Source organism: Equus przewalskii, chromosome 2 (genome assembly GCF_037783145.1).
Source record: "Equus przewalskii isolate Varuska chromosome 2, EquPr2, whole genome shotgun sequence".
NCBI lineage: Eukaryota > Metazoa > Chordata > Mammalia > Perissodactyla > Equidae > Equus > Equus przewalskii.
This window is the reverse complement of record NC_091832.1, coordinates 76,990,002-77,014,340: the sequence shown is the minus strand read 5'-3', so window position 1 is coordinate 77,014,340 and position 24,339 is coordinate 76,990,002. Positions and strand designations below refer to the sequence as shown.

Below are 24,339 nucleotides of genomic sequence, written 5' to 3'. Positions count from 1 at the left end.
CATTACTTTGTGCGTGTGTGTGTGTTTTCTGAATCTCACCTGGAACTTATGTAGGTAAGGCTGGGATACGTCTGACCTCTTGGTGACCTATTGGTTGCAGCATTTCATTTTTAACTCCATCACAAAGGCCTTGTGCAAATCTCCCTCCTGACTAATTGGAGAAGTTAAATGAAATACAGATTTTCAAGAGTAGGACACCAGGAAAGAAGCAATAAAAATGACAATTTTATCTGAATAAGAAATTTGGTGGTTTACATCTAATAAAAACTACAAAGACCAAATCTATATCTTAATAACCAAAAATGTGGGAAATTTCATCCTAAGGGTTATGTATCTGTAATGAAGACAATGACAACTTATAGATTAATTCCTTTAAGAGATGAGAATTAGCAATGTGGTGTATTGTACTAGGAATAAAACACCCAGAAAACATACACTTGAGTTCTAAGACTTGTCAAAAATATTATATACTTCCCGCAAATAGCCAATTTTTTTGTTTGTTAGAAATATCTTACTCTCATGGAGTGATATAAATTGAAATGGCAGGCTTCCAAGGGTCCTTCAGAGACAGCCCAATCCCTGACATATCCTTAAAGGATTTTTCTCTATAAATCCTCATTCATTGTGGGACTTCTGCTATGAAGTTCCTAAGCTGTCACTTAGCATCTGGCAGACCTGTTGTATGGAGCAGAAAGGTTTAATGGTTGAAAGTCAGTCTCTAGAGTCAAACTTGGGTTTGAATTCCAGCTCTGTGCTTACGAGCTGTTGACAACTTGGACAACAAACCGATCTAACCTCTTGAAACATATTCTGTGTACTCTGTTGAAATGTCAACAGGGATGAAAAGATATTCAAGGGGTTACTTGGAGTATTGAAAAAAAGAGAGTAAAGCCCATATTACACATTTGGGAGTTAGTTGTATGCCTCACTTTTTTGTTGCTTTTTTACACTTTACCAAGTACTTTTACACATTTTGATTCAACAGATATTTATTGTGTGCCAACTATGTACTACGTAATAGTCAAGAATTTGGGGATATAGTTAATAAAGTAAATAGCTAGTAAAAGTTAATAAAATAAATAAAGAAAGAAAAACTCTTAGCCTTAATAAGCTTATATTCTCCTGGGAAGAAACAGACACCAAATAAGTATACTGTATAATATATAAGATGATGGTATAGGGATAAAGAATTCAGGCCTGCTTGTCAGGAATTGCCTCAGTGAGAAAGGGATATTGGATAAAGACAGGATAGGGTGAAAAAGTGAATCATCGTGGTTGTATAGGAAAGAGTGGGCCGGGATAGTGATCATCAAGGGCAGCAGTCCTGAGGCAGGAGCATGCTTGGGGTATTGTGGGAACAAAGAAGACCAGTGTGACTGGAGCAGAATGAGTGAAAGGAAGATTATCGATGAGGTCAGAAAGATAACAATAGTGAGGCGTGGGCCATGTAAGGTCTCCTAAGGAGTTCTGATTATTTTGGCTTTTATTCAGAGTGAAATGTGAAGTCCCTGAGGGCTTTTAAGCATGATCTGATTTAAATTTTAACAGGTTCCCTTTGCCTACTTTGTTCAGAACAGACTGAAAGGGGGCAAGGATGGAAGCAAGGAGAGCAATTAGGGAGCTGTTTTAATAATCCATGTGAGACAATCAGGGTGGGGCCAGAGGGTGGTAGCAGAGGTGCTCATAAGCAGATGAAGGATATGGTAGAGATAAAGAGATCTGTAGCTGTGTTGTATATGGGATTTAAGAAAGAATCAAGGCTGACTTCAAATTTTTTTTGGTGGGGAAACTAGAAAGATGAAATTTCCATTAACTGAGATGGGAAAAACTGCCTGTAAAGTAGCTTTGAGAAAGTGAGCAAACCAGGAGCTTGGTTTTGGACATGTTAAGTTTGAGCTGTCTCATAGGTAGAGATATCCGATAGGCAGTGGGATATATAAGTCTGGGGTTTCTTGGAGAGATCAAGCCTGGAGGTAAGAATTTAAGATTTGTGATAATATAGTTGATCTGTGCAGCAATGAGACTGGAGTGTAGGTAGAGAAGTCTAAGGGTTAGACTTGGGACTGAGAAGATGAGGAGCAACCAGTATGATATGGTTTCCTAGAAGCCAAGTAGAGAAAGTATTTCTAGGTGAAGGGAGTGATCAACCAAACTGCTTGCAAATCAAGTAAGGTTAGGGCTAAAGATTGCCATTGGATTTATCAGCCTTGAGGAATCACTGGTGTCCATGACAAGGACAGTTTCCATAGAGTGAGGAGAGGCGGAAAGCCTGATTTAAGTGACTTCAAGAGAGAACAGGAGGGGAGGAACTAGAGACATCCAGTATAAAGAACTCTTAGAGATTGTTATGTTAGCTGTAAAAAGAAAAAGAGAATGGGGAAATAGCTGGTTGAGAACAGCAGTTGAAAGCATTTCTTGTTTCTGTTTTGTAAGGTGGGAAAAATCATACCATGTTATTTTTGGTAGAAAACAACCAATAGTGATGGAAAAATTGAGAGATGTAAGAAGTGCAGGAGCAGCATCTTTGAGACATGAGAAGGGATGAGATCTAAGAAATAGAGAGATTGGCCTTTGCTAGGACAAAGTGGATTTGTCCCAAAGATCAGCAAACTCCTTCTGTAAAAGGCCAGATAGTAAAAATTTCAGGTTTGTGGGCCGTATGGTTTCTGGTGCAACTCCTAAATCAGCTGTTATAGTGCTAAAGCAGTCTTAGACAATACATAACTGAATGAATGTGGATGTGTTCCAATAAAACTTTATTTATAAAAATAGGTGGTGGGCCAGATTTGCCCTGTGTCAGTTTACTGACCCCTGGTCTGTAGTATCAGGAGAGAAGGCAGAGTGTATGGGTGTAGACAGAGATAGGTGAGTAGATATGGTAGTAAGGGCTTGCAAATGATTTTGTTTTCTCATTGAAATAGGACACAAGATTATGAGTTGCAAGTGGGATAGAGTAGTATTGTGGGTTTGAAGAGAGAGAAAGCAGTGAATAGACAAGGGAAACACGTTATACATGGTAGGATTATGGACTTCTTGAGCTTAGTGATTATAAATTTCAAGTGAGATCAGTCAGCATGTTGGCATGTTTATCTCTAGCCACACTAATTAAACAAAATCTAGAGGATAGGGACATATTTCTGTTTTTGAGATTTATCTATATTGTGACTTGTATTCATATTTTGTTCTATTTTATTGTTGAATAGTGTTTGATAGTATGAATATGCCACAGATTTTTTTTCCATTCAGCAATTGATGGACATTAGGGTTGTTTCCTGGTTTTATTATAAAGAATGTTGCTATGAACAATTGTGTACAAGTCTCTGGTTGGACATATGTTTTCTATACTCTTGAGTAAACACCTAGGAATGAGATTTCTGGATTTTAAGGTAAAAGTATATTTTACTTTTATAAAATACTACCATAGTGTTTATCAAAATGATGGTATCATTTTGCATTCCTACAAGTTGTTTCACATACTCCCCAACACTTAATTTTCTTGCCTTATTGTAGTGGCTAGCACCTCTAATACCATGTTGAATAGAATTCTTGGTAGTTGCCTTACTCCTGATTCTAGGTAGAAATAATTGAACCATTCACTGTTGAGTGTGACAGTAGCTGTAGATTTTTTGTAGCCATCTTAGGTTGAAGAGGTTCCTTTCTCTTTCTGGTTGGCCCAAGTTTTTTATCATGAAGGACAAAATTTGATTTAATTTGCAAAATGCTTTTTCTCCATATATTTAAATATTTAAATGAATTCCCTTCTTTATTTTGGTGAATTATGCTGATTGATTTCTAGTGTTATATGAGTTGCAAAAATTATTAGCACAAAAAATGTTCATGATGTTCACTTTTCCTTTTAATGTCTGGCTGTAGTGATAGCCCAGCTTTTATTCCTGATATTGTTCAATTGTAAATTCTCTTTTTCTTGATCATGCTAGCTAAAGGCTTATCAATTTTCTTGATTTTTCAAAATATCAGCTTTGATTTCATTTATTTTTTTCTAGTTGTTTTTTGTTAATTGATTTTAGCTTTTTATTGTTTCCTTTTTATTTACTTTCAATTTAATTTGATCTCTTTTTGGTGCTTAGAGTGGGAACTTGGATAATTGATTTTAGATCTTCTTTTCTGAGCATTTAAAGTTACAAATTTCCCTGTAAATACCACGTTAGCTATAATGTACAAATTTTGATATGTTGTATTTTCATCTTTTTTCAGTTAAAAATATTTTCTAATTTCTCTTGTAATTTCTTCTTTTGCCCATGGATTTGCTTGATTTCCAAATACTTAGGATTTTATAAATACCTGAATATGATTGCTTTCTAATTTTGTCTGAGAATAAACTGTATGATTTCAGTCCTTTTGTTTGTTGAGACTTTTCTTAATGGCCTAGACCAGCATGTGCCTCCAAGTAACCAAACCATGTGCACTTGCAAGGTATATTTGTCATTATTGAGAGTAGTGTTTTGTAAATACTAGTGGAGTCAAATTGGTTGATAGTGCTGTTGAAATCTTTTATGTCTTTTGTCTAGTGATTACAGCTGTTGGTGAGAGAGTTGTTAAAATCTCCAACTATATTTATGGAATTATGCTCCAGGTATTTTGAAACTCTATTATTAGGTTTATACATATTTATAATTTTATCAAAAAAGAAAAATCATATTACTGACTTAGATTAAATTTCAGGATGTTCAGTTGATATAGCTATTTGACTCAGCATATCTTTCTTTTTTCTACTCCCCCCCCCCCAACATTTTCCCAAAGGATTACAAAAAAATCAGTTTACCAATCTCTTCTTTTTATGGCCCATAATTTTTATTTTCTAAAAGTTAGGAGGAAAATATATAACATAAAGTAATTAATTTGCCTAGACTCTTTTTGGCTTTTTAAAAAATCAGTTGTGTATTCTAGTTTTATTTTTCTCTCAGTCTCTTTTTGATTTACTTTTTCCATTATTAACAAACACCAAAGCTTCCTCCATGAAATTTAGGTAAAGACTTTTTGTCTTTAGTTATTTCTTTGAGTAGGAAATTAACTATGCCAGTAACTATGGCAGTACCTTTCTGTAATACTCTATGTAAATTATTCTATAACACTCCCTTTTCCTGGTACATAAAAAATACTTGAGTTTCTGCTAAAGGGATTTTTTTTTAACAAGTAACTCTCAGTCATAAATGTAAAAAGATTCATAACTCAGGTCACAATTCAGACCGCTAGTAGACCACATATACATACTTTTCTTTCTTATTGTGCTCTTTTCTTATCATCTAAAGCAGTCGTTCAAGGATTAAAAAGACCTCTTTCAAAAATGTCAATATTTTTTCCCAAAATGTCAATAGATATTTTTCGATTGCCATATGATAGTAATAGTTTTATTTTCGTTCGTTCTTTTTTTTTTTTCTTGCGAGGAATATTGGCCCTGAGCTAACATCTGTTGCGAATCCTCTTCTTTTTGCTTGAGGAAGATTGTCACCGAGCTAACATCTGTGCCAATTTTCCTCCACTTTATGTGGAATACTGCCACAACATGGCTTGACAAGCAGTGCTAGGTCCATGCGTCGGATCCGAATCTGCAAACTCTGGGCTGCCAAGTGGAGTGTGTGAACTTAGCTACAATGCCACCAGACGGGCCCCAATAGTTTTCTTTTTAGTATTCTTTGATTAAAGCATTATGAAATGATATGCTAATATAACTTAGGGGTACTTCCAAATGAATTTTCATTTTATTCATCATGATTCCATATATACAATTTGGTGAATAGTTTATCTCAGTATGAGATAAGAATTAGTTGGAGTTTAGATGGTAGTTGGTATGTGCACACTTGCAATTACTCCTTGACCTTCTCTATGGGTTCATGGCATTTGTTAACAGAAAATGCCATACTATCTCTACCTTCCATTTCTTTTCCTTTTTTCACCCTCTTTTTCTTTCTTTTGGTTTTTATTTTCTAGTTTTTGGTCTTCCTCTTGTCATCAATACATTGCTAGTGTATATGCTATGCATTGTTTGGCAGATTTCTCCTCTGAGATTGGTTAACAAGACATCTCATAGTCAATCAGAGTTCACTATAAAGAGTGGTCTTTTGAATAATTGAGATGATTTTATCACTATAAAATTCTTCATTTTGATTAGCTAAATAACTTTTTCTTTCACCCTGAATTGTTTATACAGGTTTTTGTTCAGTTCAACCTTTTTACATATTAATACTCTAATTTATATTATTTGTTAGCTTTACCTTTTAATAGATGTAGACCTCACATCTAGTTCTAAGAGATATATGAATTTTAAGACATTTTCTCTGATTTGAAATCTAAACTTAATGTTATTTGCTCAGATTTCTTATTTTAGGATGAACAAAACAAATGGATGTTTTCTGTTTTAACATGATTTCCTGAAGATTAGGCTCATGATTTCCAGAAGATGTTCATGCCTCCTCTTCCTTAACTTATCTCCATTTCTATTCTTACATCTTTGAAATGATAAAAATCTTAATAGAATAGACTACCATGCTTTTTTAACTTAATGTCTGGAATTATAAATACCTCTCCTTTCCCCCCACATCCATTAATGTTGTATCCTTCTGTTAAAAAGGCAATCCCGTCTCTGTTCCTTTAATCCCCTTTTTCTGACACTCGAGCATCTTTGTCTCACAAAGTCTCCTTTTTCCACTTGACCTCCATCTGAATGTTATTGACTAATCCTTCTTTTTAAAAAAGTTCTCAAGTGCACTGTGCTGTATCATGGTCATCTGTTGTGTGTTTCTTGGTCTTTATCTAAACTGACTCAGTGTTTTCATACCCAAGTCATCATCTTGTCCATGGTCTCCTCCTTCCATTTTTTCAGTTATTCTATTCAGAACTTTGTCTCAATCTTTTCCTCCATCCTTTTGTCAGTAACCAAGTCTTTTAAAATGTTTTCTCCAAAATCCTTCCGCTTTGATCCTCTCCTTTTCAATTCCTTATGCTTTGTTTCTGCAACTACAGTTTTTCCTTTTCAGTCTATTTTGTATATCGCTACCAGACCAATGTTATTTAAACATTCTTTTGATAATGTCATTTTTTTCTCCCCAATTTATAGTTTCTTAATATTCTCTAGTAAATATGGTGAATTCATTATAGGACTTTCAAGGCTTTCTATAATCTGACACTGTTCTCCATTTTGTCATAAAGTTTGTAGTATATCAGGATAAATTTTCAGGTATATACTAAGTTTACTACAATTTGGTGGATTCTATGTTATTGATGAGCATAAATGCTATGAAAACACAGTTGTGTCAATATATTCTATCTCAAAGAATTAAGTAAGGCTCGTTTTTGATTGATAGGTTGACACATAACATTTGATTAAGAATAGAAAAATTGACTTGGAAAGATGGCTTGACAAATTAATGCCCATAAGTATAATTAATTCTAGTTTAGGGCAATGATTGATAAGATCTTGGATTTTATGTTACTTCCCACTTCCAAGTTAGAAAGCCTGAAGACCTATATTAACTTTAAAAATATAGTCCTATTAATTCGTCCTTAATTTTCTTTACGACCGAGAATAATTACTGTGATAGCAAATTAGATGCCTATCAAGTCTTTATATATCTAAGTAATATTGTTTTCATCTGCAGAAGTCATTATATTTTGCTAAAAGCCTTTCTAGTAGAATGTTTTAGCTCTTGAATACTTAAAAAAATACAAAAAAAAGAGGTTGACACCTTTCAGAAGCCTCTGAAATGGTGCAATTGATGGAATAAATTTTTTCAATCTTTCAGGTGATTATTAATACTCATATGGTGCTTACCATTTCAGGGCAAGGGGAAAGAGCACCAAGTACATCTTTAATTATTAGGGTAATGTATTCATTATTCTTAGAGGTCATCAAATCTAAGAAGAATAAGGTGCACTTGGCCCCGTAAGTGGACTCATAGAGCCAAGGCAAACCTGTTTTCCTGCTTTACTTGAAATGAAGCTCTCTTGACATCATGTGAGATTCTTTCTGACCCAGTGTATCACTGGTTGTTTGTGCCACTGGGTCATGTTTCCTCATCCTCTCTTCTGAAAAAAATGGAGGAAGAGAGTGTGGCAAGTGGGAACAGAAAGAGGGAGATAAATTATTTCAGTTGTCTTTTGGGATTTTACAATTGTTTGAGTTAAACTGATACATTTCTAGTTAGCTTTCCATATACGGTTAATATTACATATAGCAGAATTTTAGCCTTTCCTTGAAAAGCTGGAATCATTTGTTTTCCCTGAAATAATCAGAAATGTTCTCTACGTTGTCTTTTCTATTAGATTTTTTTAAAATTGGGAACCTTATCAGAAAATTGCTTTATGTGTTCTGTTCTTGTTCTGATTTAGTTGTTCATGGGGTAAAGTTCAGCTCTATAACTGTATAAAATAAAGCTGAAAAATGAAATAACCCTCTCTAATCAGAGAACTTTGTGGCTTCCTCGGAGATACTACAGAATAGTTTTAGACATCTTTAATATCTAAACCAGATGCAAATTTTGTTTTCATACTTTGGTTTAAATTTCTATTCATTTTTTTTAATACTGAGTATTTACAAACATCCAAAACCACGTTCGATAATCATTACATTAAATACATGCATATTATTTCCTCTACTCTTTGAGCTTCAAAGGGACCTGATGAATTGTTCATGGCCCATTGGAAGTTACTGGAGATGGATTTAGTCAAAGAGGAATGATTACAGAACATTTCACAGGGTTTTGTAAAAAACAACTTTCACGCCTATTTCTGTTTCTGTAGGTATCTTCTCAGTTCTCAGCTTGGCCTCTGAGTGCACAACCCTTGCTGCTGAACTTCCCAAAGTGTCGTACGTGAAGGCTCTTGACGTATGGCTCATTGCTTGTCTTCTCTTTGGGTTCGCTTCCCTGGTGGAGTATGCTGTCGTCCAGGTGATGTTGAATAACCCCAAACGAGTTGAAGCAGAAAAAGCCAGAATTGCTAAGGCTGAGCAAGCAGATGGGAAAGGTGGAAATGTGGCTAAAAAGAATACTGTGAATGGTACAGGAACCCCTGTTCACATCAGCACTTTGCAGGTAAGAATGATATTATCCAGTGAAATGATTTCCCCCATGCTCTCTGCTGCGGGAGGAAAGAGGTCCTTTTCTGTGGGTGTCAAGGTTTGATAGAACTGGTTTTCACCCATTTTTCTCTCACAGATTAAAAGGAATGAAGCATAATATACTTTTTGGAAAAGAAATAGGAAACACTAAGGTCAAATACTAATTAAGAAAAAAGATCAACGCCTTATTAAATTTTTAGAGGAATTTTTATGTTTAAGGATTTTAGAGGAATTTTGGGTTTAAGGATTGCTTTGATTGTCACAATCCAATGTGGAGATCTTGCCAAAAGTGTATACCTCCGTACTGTTTTTCATCGGATAACCTTTAGCAAAAGGCCAAAGGACTATGGGGGAAGTGTTGACCTTCTGCCAATGCTGAAGGCTGAGGGGAGCCATGCTCTGGATTAAATCCCCTATCTGTTCACCGTCAAGTTTGAGAGCTTCACGTAGAACACGTCAGGCAGGCTACTTATTTATTGGATGCCTGGCCCACAGGGAAACTATATCCATAGTTTGAGATCCATCCAGCCCAGCGGTGAGTAGCTGGAGAAGAATTGGGCAGGGATTAACCCCTTTACCTTGCCTTGTCCCTTGATCTTGCATCTAAGAACCGTGGGCAATGCCTCTAGATTCAGGTACTGATAAATCCTGGAGCAACAGGCTGCTTCATGGATTAAGGATAGCTGTCCGCTTACGCAGATTGATGCCCTCTGGTTGGGAAGACCAGTAAGCTGGGAGACCATTTTCATTGAGCTTAGCTTGCTTGGTAAACTCCACAAGAGACTAAAAGGTCCATACCATTCTACAACCTTACAAATCTTGCCTGTTCTGCCTTTATTTGGCCCCATACAATATCAATTTGTTGACCATCACCACTGCCGTTACCTAGAACGTTAGACAAGTATGCCACATGTGTACTTTTAGATACAAAAGCAATATGTGGTGCTGCCTGCAGCTCCTTCTTTTTCTTTCTTCTAAGTTATTAAACTCATTTTCTAAGCCTCTCTGCAAATTCTTAGTTGTTACCTTGTGGGAGGATTCTTCAGGCCTTATAAATCTTTTGTATCCTTAATCCTCTTCATGAAGAATAAGTATAAAATTTTGATTAATGCAGAACTATCATGGCCTTAAAGAAGCCATGTCTTCAACATCTTTTTCCATCCTTTTCCATCCAACATGTCTATGTCATTATATTTGAAGTGAGTTTCTTGTAGACAACATGCAGTTGGTTTATGATTTTTAGTCTGCTCTCTCACTCTCCTGTGTTAATTGGTATGTTTAGATCATTTAAATTTAATGTAATTATTGATATATTAGGGCTTCACTCTATTATTTTATGTTTTATTTTCTGTTTGTTCTGTTTTTTTTATCTATTTGCTTTCCTGTGGGTTACTTGGATATTTTCTAGATGATGTTTTCAGTTTTCTATATTGCTTTTAAGTGTATTTTTCTGTATGTCTTGTTTAATGGTTGTTCTAGGTATGACATTATACATACGTAATTTAGCACAATCTACTGGTCTCATTACCAGTTAGTGTAATGTGTAGATGCATTACCTTCCCTACCATCCCTTTACTTTCCTCTGTTTAAATTGTAGCAAATATTTCTTAGAACCCAATTAGACAGTGTCATAATTTTTGCTACACTATCAAACACAATTTTGAAAACTCAAAGGCAGAAGGAAAGCTTATTGTATTTATGCATATTTTTGCTTACCATGGTCTTTATTTTATTCTGGTATTCCAAAGTTCTGTCTTTCATTGTTTTCTTTCCTTTTAGAGAATTTCCTTTATCCATTATTTTGAGTAGCTCTACTGGTGACAAATTCTTCTAGTTTTCCTTCATCTGACAATGTCTTGATTTTCCCTTCATCCCTGAAGAATATTTTCACTGGGTATAGGATTCTGGGTTGACAGTTCTTTTCTTTCTGCACCTAAAAAATATTGTTCTACTTCCTTCTGGCCTCCATGGCTTCTGATGAGAACTCCACTTCATTCGCACTGCTTTTCCCCTTTAGGTAAAGTGTCATTTTTATCTGGTTGCTTTCAAGGTTTTTTGATTTTGTCTTCACTGTTTAGAAGTTTAATTATGCTATTTTTGGTGTGAATTTCTTTGGTTGATCCTGTTTCAGACTTGTTTAGCTTGTTAAAAAACGTGGGCTTAGGGGCCAACCTGGTGGTGTAGTGGTTAGGTTTGTGCACTCTGCTTCAGTGGCCCAGGGTTTGCGGGTTCAGATCCTGGGCACGGACCTACGCAACACTCATCAAGCCATGCTTTGGTGGTGTCCCACATACTAATTGGAGGAAGATTGGCACAGATGTTAGCTCAGTGACAGTCTTCCTCAAGCAAAAAGAGGAAGATTGGCAACAGATGTTAGCTTAGGGCCACCTTCCTCACCAAAAAAAAAAAAAAAAAAAAATGTAGGCTTATGTTTCTTGCCAAACTTAGAAAGTTTTCAATTGTTATTTCTTTGAGTACCTTTTTAGCCCTGACTTCTTTCTCCTGACTTTCTGGGACTCTGATGGCACAAAGGTTAGATCCTTTGTTATAGTCCCACAGATCCCTGAGGCTCTGTCCATTTTTTCCTATCTATTTTCTCTCTGTTGTTCAGATTGACTAATTTCTTCTGTTATATCTTCTTGTTCACTGATTCTTTCCTCTGCCTCCTCTATTTTCCTGTTGAGCTCATCCACTAAAATTTCTATTTTGGTTAATGTATTTTTCAGTTATAAAATTTCCATTTGTTTTTTCTTTTTATCTTTTTTTTGACTCAGATTTTGTATTTTTTTGCTCAGGCTATCTATTTTTCATTTGTTTCAAATATGTTCATAATTGCTGATTGAAGCATTTTTATCATCCATGCTTTAAAACCTTTCTCAAATAATTCTAACACATTTTTCCTCTGGGTGTTGATATCTATTAATTATATTTTTTGAAAAATTCAGTTTGAGATGTTCCCCAGTTCTTTGTGTGATGAGTGATTCTCTATTGAAACCTGGATATTTTCATCTTCTGTTAAGAGACTCTAAATCTTGTTTAAACTTTCTGTTTTAGCTGGCTTTCTCTGACTCTGTTCTGCCAGGAGAAGGAGGGATCCTGCCTCATTATTGCCAGGTGGAAGTAGAAGTCTAGGTTCCGCACACAGTGAGGTCGGGGGCTCCTCATTACTGCTGGGTGGAATTGGGAGTTGTGGGTTTCCCATGTGGTCTCTACTGACACTGCAATGGGGTGCCTTCATTACTGCCTGGCAATAGTGAAAGCTCTGCCTCTCCACTAGGCCTCCTATGACATCACCCCCAGTGTAGAAGAGGAGAAGCAGCTTGTTGCTGTTGGGTCAGGGTGGAAGTCCATGCTGTTTATACAGTCTCCACTGACACAGTGTTGGTGAACGGAGCCTTGTTACTGGTCTATGGAGATGGAAGTCCGGCCTCCCTACTTGGCCTTCTTTGATTCTACTTCACTGGTAGTGTTAGGAACCTCGTTACAGCCTCTTTAAGGCGGAATGCTCACTCCCCGATCGGCCTTTGCTGCCATGGGTGGGGATAGGGCCACAATTTTTTCTGTGGTGTTTGGCTGGAATAGATGGATTATTGCCTGAAAGTTTTCTGTCTTGCTAAGTTGCCCCTTTCTTTGTCCTTTGGCTGGAGAGAGCAGGCTTTGTTGGGGCCGTTTTTATCTGCACCCATTGGCATTTTCAGTTCCAGCTTCTTCAGCTCCAAATCTTGGATATATGAAGCAAAAAGGAAATGCAAGAACTCACCAATGTCTCATTCCTTGTTGGGTCTAAAGATCCCCAGCTGATCTGCTTCCTTTTCTCCACCTCTCAGTCTTCTTAGGTTTGTTTTGTATAATGTCCAGAGTATGTCTACTCTGTTTTCCTGGATTCAGAAGTCCCTTCTATTCTTTTCAAGTTGCTCAGCATCCTCATTATACCTGTACCCTGCCTACCACATCCTAGTGATTAAATAGACAGATCAATGAGCTACTCTTAAGATTTCCATTAATGTTGCAACTACTCTGCCTACTGGGCTGTTTCAGATTTACTGCATTCCCTGCACCAGGAACACACCCTTTCATGGAAATTATGGTTCTGTTTCCTAGTATCTTACTTTCTTCTCTATTACCATCAAAACTGCCAAATAGTACCTAGAAGAGCTAGCGACTGCTTAAGGGCATGCTTTAGCACATCAAAGAACTGGTATTCGAAGCATGCTAGGTCTTTGTGAGAAACTTTGGTTTTCCTTCTGAAACTTATACTTATTTCTCCATGCCAGAAGTGGAAGGAGGAATACCTGAGACCTTTGTATTATGTGGGAGTGTTCACTCCTTGAATCTTTGGCTCTAGCTATCAACCCCTCCATTTACATCTCCCTATTTTTTAGCACCTCCCCCTGTTTCTAGGACACTAATCCCCCTACCCTTTAACTTGGACTCTGGTTGAGACATCTGGAGACAGAAAGCAAAGATATTCTATAGAACAGATGCCTGATTTCCAATAGTGCCACAATCAGCTTCATTTTCTGGTATGTTATAGAGCATTGATAATTGCAGAAATTCTCTAGTAATAGAGAACAGCAATGTGCAAATGATCTTGGAATCTTAATACAATCCCTGAAGTGGGGAATTAATGGAAGGAGACTCATTAGAACCAGATTTTCAGAGAGCTGTAGAACATATCAAGATTATTTATGTACATAGATATAAAGGATAAATAAGATCCAGAATATTAGACTGAATTATGTCATTTTAAATTTAGCTTTCAATTGTTAAAATAATAACTCTATGAATAAAAGTTCAACATATTTAAGAACATCTGTGTTTTAATTCTCTGTGTTTTAGTTGCTAATAGAAGCACATGTCTGGATTCTGAAACTGCTGTGACATTTTGCTACAAAGGTCATAGACTGATGCTCAGAGAGTTTAAAAGTTGACCAGAAACTTTAATCTCCAGATATAAATGTAAATTACTCTTGTTATAGACCAAAATGCAATTTCCAAAATAAACATTGTACCTATGTAATATTTATATTCTGAGATAGCCTTCAAAAATGAGAATATAAGTCCAGAAATAACTTAGCTTAAATTACACATCAAACTTACAGCAAATGTGTAAGCTTGATACATTAATAAGATTCTTACACATTGACACATGAAAGAAGATATAAAGGAAATTTTTAAATTATTGCCTTTTTAATTTAGCAGTTTTCCTGTGAAAAAATTATAGGTTTGCTTTCAAAGTGCATTTGTTTTAGTGTATTTTGCTTTATAAAACACAAACTTTTGCCAAGTAATTTCAATCAGATGATATGTCATTTATTTTTAGACAGAATAACGACAGTAATTAATGGAAGCACAATGAAACTCGGATTGTAGAAAGTTTTTGATGCTGATTTTTAAAATATTATTGTGCTTGCTAAGGGATGATTTTAAAAAGTGTAGGAAAGATCAATGATGATATAATCTAACTTTTAGTATGAGGTTTTCATAATTTTGCCTGCATACATAAATCTGGCATCATACATATATAATTGTCTATGGTTTTTTTCCCCCTAAATTTGGTACTTCCTCAATCATTCTAATATCTTGGTTACTAATTTGATGGTTTATTCATATATTTCTTTTTTTTATTCAATAGAAACAGTTGAAGGCCCACTGTTGTTAATATCATCCTATTCCCAACACCTAGTATGTGCCGTGTGCTATTTACAACAAAGGTGTTGTGAATAAAAGACAAAATAGTATCCATGCCTACGGATTTGAATAAATTACAAAATAAAAGCTGCTGTTCATGCCTGAATGAGAGAGTTGTTTCTTATGGTAATGATGTGTTAAAATAAGGATTGATTTAAATTTGGTAAAATATAGAGAGATTATTCCTCTCTGAACAGATGTTTATCATCTATAGAAGATACTGCTATCACTGTGAAATCATGCCTAAGTCTTCTAGTCAAGAAATATTGCATAAGGTGATTTTCTTTTAAATGTGTACAGACTCAAACTGAACAAGAAAGAAAATCTTAGAGGCTACAATTTGAAACAGTCAGAAGTTTTTACCTGCATCATTTTTTATTCTTGACAGTTTCATTATCATACTACCTCATTTTTGCTACCAGTAATTTTCAGAAGTGGCAAGTTTATATGATGAGAGTAAATGAGACACATATTCATATGAGGAAAAATTGAGAAATTATAAATTGAAGATTAATATAACCAAGATTACTTTTAAGAACGTGTTAAGTAGGGTTACTCTTTTATTTATAAGCAGTTTATTTAATCCTTCTTCCTGTGATATTATCATTGTTTAAGATAGTGTTTATATTTTACAATATAATTTTGTATTTTTATGTACATACTTGATATGATAATTATGTGTGGAGAGTATTAATTAAAAAAGAAAGTTATGTTTGTGTAAAATCTCTGATGAATGGGGGAAGAGGAGACCAGGCAACTAGGTAATGAATCATGAGCTATTTAAGGAACCTGAGGACTTCTCAGTAGGGAACATAATCTTATTCCTTATTTAATCATGTCACATTATTGAAAATTACTTCTGTAGTAGGGGTTTTCACCAATAAACACACACACATACACACACACACACGCAACCAACTCTACTTATTTTAAATATCAGAATCTTCAAATACGTTCCTGGAAAGGTTTTAATAAATTAAATGATTAAAAATTTAGTAGGACCAAATTGAAGCTTTTTGGAGTGCTTTTCTATGTTATTACTTTAACAGTGAAGAAATTGTTTTTCTCTTACTGTCATGGTTACTATATTTAAATAATGTCTCTTAATAAATGTAACATTCTATGTCTACATTTTGAATAAACTATGAGATAAAATTCTAAAATTATTAAAATAGCTGGAAGAATCTAAGAATATGTTAGGTAAATAAAACAGATTAGAACATTTGAAGTATGTGTGTGTGGCTTAGGTTATAACATCACATAAATTTGGCAACTTGTTTAGTTAGCCGTACTAAACATGTGGCTTAGTATGGCTAAGCCATACTAAAGCCATACCTAAAGTCAGATATAAAATGTGATTTATAGTAAATGCATTTCTATAGTAAATATATATGGCCTTCTTTGTGAAAAAGTAAAAACAACTGATAAGAATCATGCTTCCTAAGTGTATTGGCAGAAGCTAGAGTACTCCTTTGTTTTGATAAGTGGATCCTAAAACCCAGTTAGTGCATCTAAAACTTTTGGAGAAGAAAATTCTCAAGGGAGAGGGAGAGACTGGGATTCCCAGAGTCCCAGGTCTTGAAGATTGCTCTGAGAGTCTGAGGATAATGAAAGACTTGATGTGGAGAGTCTGTTCTCAACTTCTGTTCCGATCAAGGTAGGGATTTACTCTTTACAAAAGTTCACTGATACATAGTGAGACTTATATATTCCTTAAACAACACTGCAAAACTAGAGCTTTAAAATGTGGTTTTCTGTCTGGTACACTTACAGGAAGAGTGTGTGAGTGCACATGTGTGTGCATGGTAATGGAGCTTAGATGACAGACTGCTTGCTGCAAATAGCCTTTTAGAATTTCAACTTGGAGAATTTAAATGGAAGGTCTGGAAGTAAATTATAAATGTGTATATATATATGCATGAATGATTCGTATATATGTGTATGTATGAATGATTTCCCAAAGTTGCATTTAAATAATTTAGATTTTAGTTGCTACCTTTGTTCTCTCTGTCATTCCATTGATTAGTCTCATTTTTTGCCAGACATTTTCCTAGACACAGTGTATAAATTGATATGGACTAAACCCTGGACCTATGGTGACTCCGTCAAGAATAGTTCCCTCATCAAGACATAATTACTCTTTTAAGCTCAGTCAAGCTCTGACAATTGGTAAATTGTAACTGCGCATTTAAAAAAACGGAGAGAGGGATTTTTCTTTCTTTAGGTTGGCCTCTGTAAGCTAAAACAATGTCCCATGAAACCAGGGTGGAACTGCGTTTCCATTTGGGCTCTTTTGTAACATTCTCTAAATAGGTTAATCTATTGGTGAGTCACATCTTTTTTTTTAAGTATGAAACATTCAGAAGAGTCAACTTCTAGCTCCTCAATCCGCATTCCTACTTATCAGCATTTTCTCGTGTATTTTTGTACAATTATATTTACATAAACATCTTTTTAAAAGTTCTTACCCAATAGGATTGTACAAATATCTCTGGGTTATAAAGTATATAATGATAAAGCCAACATTTGTATACCAGCTTAAAAAAAATAACATTACCAGTACTTGTTTATATTTTTTAAAAAATGGAAATAACCTAAATGTGTAATGACAGGAGGATATATAGATACATTTTAACTTGTTTTTTCACTCTGCATATCTTGGTTATCTTTGCTATCTACCTCTGAACACTGCCATCTGGCTCTTGCCCAGAAAATATGTGTCAGTGATTGTTCAGATAAAGGATAGTGTCCTGGTACCTGAAGTCCTGCTGGGGAATAATTTGTTTTACTTCTTACATTATGCATAATGTGTACCCAGCCATAATCTGGTAAATATAATAGATCCACATAACTACTCATGTATTACACTAATAAGGCAAAAACTAGACTAACTATAGTATACTAACAGTATACAATGATATGGTTTCATTTCTCAGTAAAAACGGTAAATAGCAATAGTGAAGATTTCAAAAGTAAATCACAGAAATCAGCCGTAAGAACAGTGGAGGATTAAGCAGGATAATCAAACGTTCACTGTTCTGTGGGCTTTTGTATTATCAGCGCTATCTTGAGCCACTGAGGTTAGCCTATATTCTTTCTAAGAACATTTCTGAGTGCTAGAGAGAATTCAGTGTGAAATAATTATTTTGTATATTACTGGAAATTGATTCAAATTTAATAACTTAATTTAATAATTGGTTCTAATTTAATAATTCAGAGATTATCAACTCTGAATAATCTCTATAGTATATGATCTGGCTGACATACATACAAGTTCTTCGGATTCTCTGAGCGTGGTTGGCTAATTCAACTTTAGCCAACAAGCTAGCAAAGCCTTTCATTAGTAACTCTTTGGTTCATGATAATTGTGACCATCTTTTAGTTCTTATTTGTGAGAGTGGTTTAGAGACACAGTCAGTCTTGTTGGAGTGATAAATGTCTCAGCCACTTATAAAACACCCTATTTGGAAATAGGATCTATGGGAGGTCAAAAGTTAGAAGTACTGGAAGATTTCTGTAATCCATATATATAGTAATATGGTCTGTGTCATGATTAAATGTTCGATTTTTATTTCTTGGTCTTTCAACTGAGAACTCTCACAAGCCTGGGAGCACTTAAGATAAATGTTGATTTGTGCTTTGATCACTTAACATAAAATAACCTATCAAAAGTTTATCCCACGGCATAAGTCTTGTTATATAGGCAAAACTTTAGAGCCCTAAATGTTCAAGTATCTGATGGTCTAATCAATTGACTCTCAAAGATAATAGTCTACTGATTAAATAATCAGATTTTTTTTTTTTTTGGTGAGGAGGGTTCACTCTACCATAACAGCTGTTGCCAGTCTTCATCTTTTTTTGCTCAAGGAGTATTAGCCCTGAGCTAACATCTCTACCAGTCATCCTCTATTTTGTATGTGGGTCACTGCCACAGCATGGCTTCATGGGTGGTGTACATCCATGCCTGGGATCTGAACGCATGAGTCCAGTCTGCCAAGGTGGAGTGTGCCAGGCTTAACCATTATGCCACAGGGCTGGCCCCAAACCATCAGATTTTTTAAATCTTCTTTTGAAGAAATGTATTTTTTTAGGAAGATTAGCCCTGAGCTAACTACTGCCAATCCGTCTCTTTTCGCTGAGGAAGACTGGCCCTGAGCTAACATCCGTGCCCATCTTCCTCTACTTTATATGTGGGATGCCTACCACAGCATGGCTTTTGCCAAGCGGTGCCATGTCTGCACCCAGAATCCGAACTGGTGAACCCTGGGCCACCAAGAAGCGGAATGTGCAAACTTAACCGCTGCGCCACCAGGCCAGCCCTGAAGAAATGTGTTTTCTGAGTAGAAAAATTCTGAAGATATTCTGTCTTTAATTTCTGTTCTCAGGTTGGAGAAACCAGATGCAAAAAGGTTTGTACTTCTAAGTCTGATCTGAGATCTAATGACTTCAGCATTGTTGGAAGCTTACCAAGAGATTTTGAATTATCCAATTACGACTGCTATGGAAAACCTATTGAAGTCAACAATGGACTTGGGAAATCTCAGGCAAAGAACAACAAGAAGCCACCCCCCGCCAAACCTGTCATTCCAACAGCAGCAAAACGAATTGATCTTTATGCGAGAGCTTTGTTTCCATTCTGCTTCTTGTTCTTCAACGTTATATATTGGTCTATATATTTATGATACATCTTTTCCAGTTGTATGAAATAAAACCCCATTTCATCATGACCAACGTCATTCATAAATGCCAATCTGTGAAAATCTTTGCATTTTCCTAGCAATATACTGCATTTGGATGCCATTTGATTGTAATAAAAATGTGGCACCTTAATTTTGAATGGCAGCATGATCCTGTAACGTCTGTGCTCTAATAATGATGTATATATGTATAGCGAACTTATTGCTTTAGGAATAAATGAAGGATAAGCATACTACAAAATATAAATACAAACAATTCTCTTCAGTTAGTGTAAATTACAAATACTTCAGATAATTCTGATAATAAAATGATGTGCACGCTGAATCCTGTTATGACCATTCTAATGGATGTAGTATTTGAATTGTCCTTCATTGTAACTTTCAGAGAAAGCCATCTTATTCTTGTATAACTTTAGATGATATATCACAGATTAAGCAAAATTATATTGCATATTGTCTAAGCTTTGTAAGTAGAAATATATCAGTTATAATTATGTGGGCTCTGTGGAGAAATAAAGTTGAAAAATTACTAATTTGTAAAATCAGCTCATTTTAAAGTGTGCCTGTGTTGTCAAAATGGCAGATGATTAAACACAGTAAGCATTTGTGAAACATGGGGAAATCTGGATTTACATAAATTCATACTGAATTCTGGCTTCTGATAAAATAAAGGATAGATACATTGATTAAATGTTTCTGATAAAAGAAATTCTACTTAAACCAGCTTAAAACTTAAATATATTTTCGTGGACTTCATTTTGTTGATAAAGAGTATACAAAATCATTGTGCCTTAAAAAGACTCATAAAAATTTTAAATTGGAATATAGTAATGGTTATGTGATTTCACATCATTTTTAAGAAACCAAGAGGAAAATACCCTGTCACTAGAAGTAACTTGAGTTGGAAAAAAAAATCGTAATTATTAAAGGATTCTAACTTCTTTATTAAAATGCTTACATATTTTTAAGTAAAATTAAAATGTTTTTCAGAATTCATTTATTTTTTTCTTATTTATCTGAATATTTTTTGGATTTGTTAAAGAACATTTAAAGACTAAGGAAATATCTTTGTATATGCTAGGCCTCACTTCTACTTGTGTTTTCTTTCTTGCTAGAAGTCTAGACTACTTAGATTTACTTACTTTGATCTTGTTCCATCCTGACAATATGCACTTTCTGGTCTATAAGGCTTTCATTACCTAGCAATATCACAGCCAATGTACCTTTTTATTTTTGCCAGAGCTGAAATGAGAACTATCAGTAATTAATGGAACGTGAACATAAGACCAAATAAGTATATTTATATTATTTGGCGAGTTTTGTTGCAGCTAAGAGTTTGTATTGTCAATACAATAATAAAATATGTTTAAATATTTATGCAAATTGCCATATGTAAGTCAATGCTATTTTATTGAAGACTTTAATTTTGAAAGATTCTCAGTGATTATCAAATTTTGTAAAAATGAGTTGTAATCTAGTCCTCTGTAGTCCTTCAGCACCCTCTAGTTGCAAAATCTTAGCCATCTGAATAGTTTAAATGCCGCAAATAACCCTATTGATGGACTTCAATATCCTGCCAGGACCAGGCCAATCACATTTTAATGGAAATGTGGTGGGAAAAAGATGTCCTGAATAGGACTTAAACCATTAAAAATTTTTATTTATAATAATTACATTTGCCAATAATCTGTTTCCTTTATTCTTGAAAATTTCTTTCATATTAGGGAGTTTGATTTAGATACAGAGTTGTAAGTGGGAAATGTACCAAATGGAAGACAGGTCTCACTATATAAGAATTTGTTGAAAATAATGTGAATAAATTTATTTCTGTAATACAATATTGTAGCCTCTTATGATCAATTTTCATACCTAAATATATATAAATAGCTATTCCAGGATTAAATGTGTATATATAACTGCCAATGGAGCATTAGACAGTGATCGTAACAAAGAAATACCATCAGTGTTCATAACACTTGCTTTATAATTGTTATCTCAAGGATTTAGTCACTTAACCCCAGAGTAGTTCTGATCTGTGTACTTTAAATTATGTCTTTCTAGGAGACTTGCAGTGTATCTACCTGGATATCAGTATCTCAAATTCAGTGACTCCAAAATAAAAATTATCTTTTCCTCACAATCAGTAGGTTCTCTTATTTTCTATTTCTCTTAAAGCCATCTCTATTCCAGTCACCAGTGAAACCTTCCTTTCTCACACTCCATCCCCTTTCCAGTACCGAGTCCTATTGACTCTCGCTCTTCCGCCTACTGCCTCCTCTCCAGTTCCGCCTACTGCCTCCTCTCCAGTTCTCTCGACACCACCCTAAATCCACTTCCCTTTCCCATTCTTAAGCAGACTATTACAGCAGTCTACAATCTCAGTCCACTGTAATTCAGCTTATTTTTGAACTAACTTTGTGATATTTATTTTTTAATGACACAAGTAATACATGACTATCTTGTATTGTACTAGAACTATTAGATTATTAGAAGTATTAGATGTAGCAGAAGACAAACCAATGTATTTAAAGTAAGCACTTAACATTGCTGTGATAGCCTGCTCTCTTCACACCCTTCTCTCTTTCCCCGGAAGTCATCTCTGTCTCATACCCATCCAGAACTTACTCTAGGCATCTACAACCTCTAACCAATTTTTAAGTATAAAAGATAATTTAACATAATGGTATTTAATGCAAATGGAATTTTGCCGTATGTATAGTTTTACAATTTCTTTATTTTTCATTTAATATGTCTTGGAGGTCTTTCTATGTGAGCACATAGTGGAAGTTCATAAATCTATCTTCTGCCTCCTGTTGTCCTATAGCGTGGATGTGCCTGAATTTAGCTTCTTTTTAAGCAGAAATTTGGATTCTTTTTATTTTCTAGTACAAAATAGTCCTGCAGTAAATATCTTTGTGCATATATGTGCTTATTTCCATGAGGTGGATGCCAGAAGAAGAGCTGGCGAGTTCAAAGATGTATACATTTTAAATTCTGGTAGGTTCTCCTCAATTTCCCTCCAAAAAGTTACTAATGTAGATTTTCAACATGATGTGTCCAAGCTGTCACAGCCCAGTCAACTCTTAATTTATTTTGTCATTGATACATTACTTTTCTTTCTTAAAAACATTTTTGACGTTGTTTCAGACTTTTAAAAACTTGCAAAAATATTACAAAGAATTCCTGTGTACCATTCATCAGATTCCCCACATGTTAATATTTTATCACATTGCTTTATTTTTCTCCCCCTGCTTTGTGTGTGTGTGCGTGCATGCATGCACATGAGACATTTTTTATGAAATTTTTAAAATAGAGTTGAAGATTTGATGTCCCTTTACCTCTACACACTGTAGTTATGTTTTCTAAACAGAGACATCCTTTCATAACCACAGTAGTGCTAGGTGTCCATATCAAGAAATTAACATTGATAAAATAGTGTAATTTAGAGACTTTATTCAAATTTGCCAATTGTCTCTCTTTTTTTGATGTTCAGGATCCAATCCAGTATCACATATTTCATTTAATTGTCACAATGTTAATTTCTTTAAAATAAAGCTGTGATCATGGCATTCTGCTCAAATATCTTTAGTGCCTTGTGTTGCCCAACGAACTACGTAAAAAGTCTTCTCTCTCACCTATGAAATTCTTATTAAATGTTTAACCGTTTCTCACATTACTCCTCTGCTGACATCTTAAACTCCGACCAAAGTGATTTTTCCCTTGCTCTATCATATTTAGCAGTGATTGGGGTATTGTATTCAGCCAGGTACCTTTCATTTTCGGTAAGTGGTTAATTCGTTTCACTGTTTCTTTAAGTGGGCCAGTCTTGGATGTCAAATACTCATTTTAACTAATGTGTTTTATTCAACATGAAGACTTTTTTAGTCATATGGTTTCATCTCTACTGAATAATGAAGTTAAAATGCTTCCCATTACATATGCAGTGTTACGATTAAGCTGCTCTAAAAACAATATTACATCATCTGTATTAGTGAAAATTTCAGTTTACATAAATAGCTGGATATAAAAATTTAAAGTACCGAGCCTAAGGTGAAAAATAGCTTGAAATCTTTTTTGAAGCTTTAATCAGAGTTTCTTGTTAGAATATTATTACCTTGCTTTAGAATAGCAGATTTATTCCAATTATATTTTCCAATTAAATGCATATGTTTACACAATATATCAATAATTTAGCGTTCACTAAGTCCCCCTGCCCCCTTTTTTTTTAATGAAGTTAGTCTTAACCTTTTAAGAGGTTAGGGTCAAGTTCTCTCAAAGCTTCAGCAACATCAGTGGAGTAAAAATATTTTACAGGTTAATAAATTTTCTTGTGGTTAGTATTCATGGATAATAAGGATGTCTTATTTAAGGTTGGTTATACTCTTGGTGTGTGTAAGTACATATATGCATAAATTTGACATTTTATATTTTAACACACTTTGCATTCTCTCTACATATATATATATACACACATATATATTATTTTGTCTTTAACCAGCAAGAACAATGAGAAAATTAATGAATTCTGTTCCAGTTGGAATTTCTCTATTTCAAACAATAAGTGCATTTTCACTCCCATAAGTACTTTTAAATTTCTCAGATCTCACATATGACACCCAAAACAGTTCTTTCTAAACCCTCTGAGAGTAGAATACTAATGAAAAAATTGGAAATCAGTAAATGCTTCTTGGGTGCTTAATACATTAAAGGTCTTGTGTTAGCCAAAAACTGTAAAGATTAACAAAACATGGGTTCCACTCTTACATGATAGTCAATAGTGTGAGAAAGAAAGATTTGCTAAATATACAAATCACTATAACACAAATCAGAATATAATGCGTATTATAAAAAAGCATAAGAACAGAAAAATCAATC

The 24,339-nt window shown here is 34.7% G+C and overlaps 1 protein-coding gene across 5 annotated transcripts in view; it reads left to right on the top strand.

The window, feature by feature from the left end:
* GLRB (glycine receptor beta) overlaps nt 1-21,604 on the top strand; it is an 85,569-nt gene extending 63,965 nt beyond the window's left edge. For all 5 annotated transcript variants that reach the window (XM_070608814.1, XM_070608818.1, XM_070608815.1 and 2 more), the window contains 2 exons: nt 8,758-9,050; nt 19,153-21,604. In XM_070608814.1, coding sequence (XP_070464915.1) covers nt 8,758-9,050; nt 19,153-19,449 — 590 coding nt within the window. In that variant the 3' untranslated portion in view covers nt 19,450-21,604. The remainder of the gene's footprint in view (nt 1-8,757; nt 9,051-19,152) is intronic.
* The last annotated feature ends 2,735 nt before the right edge of the window (nt 21,605-24,339 follow it).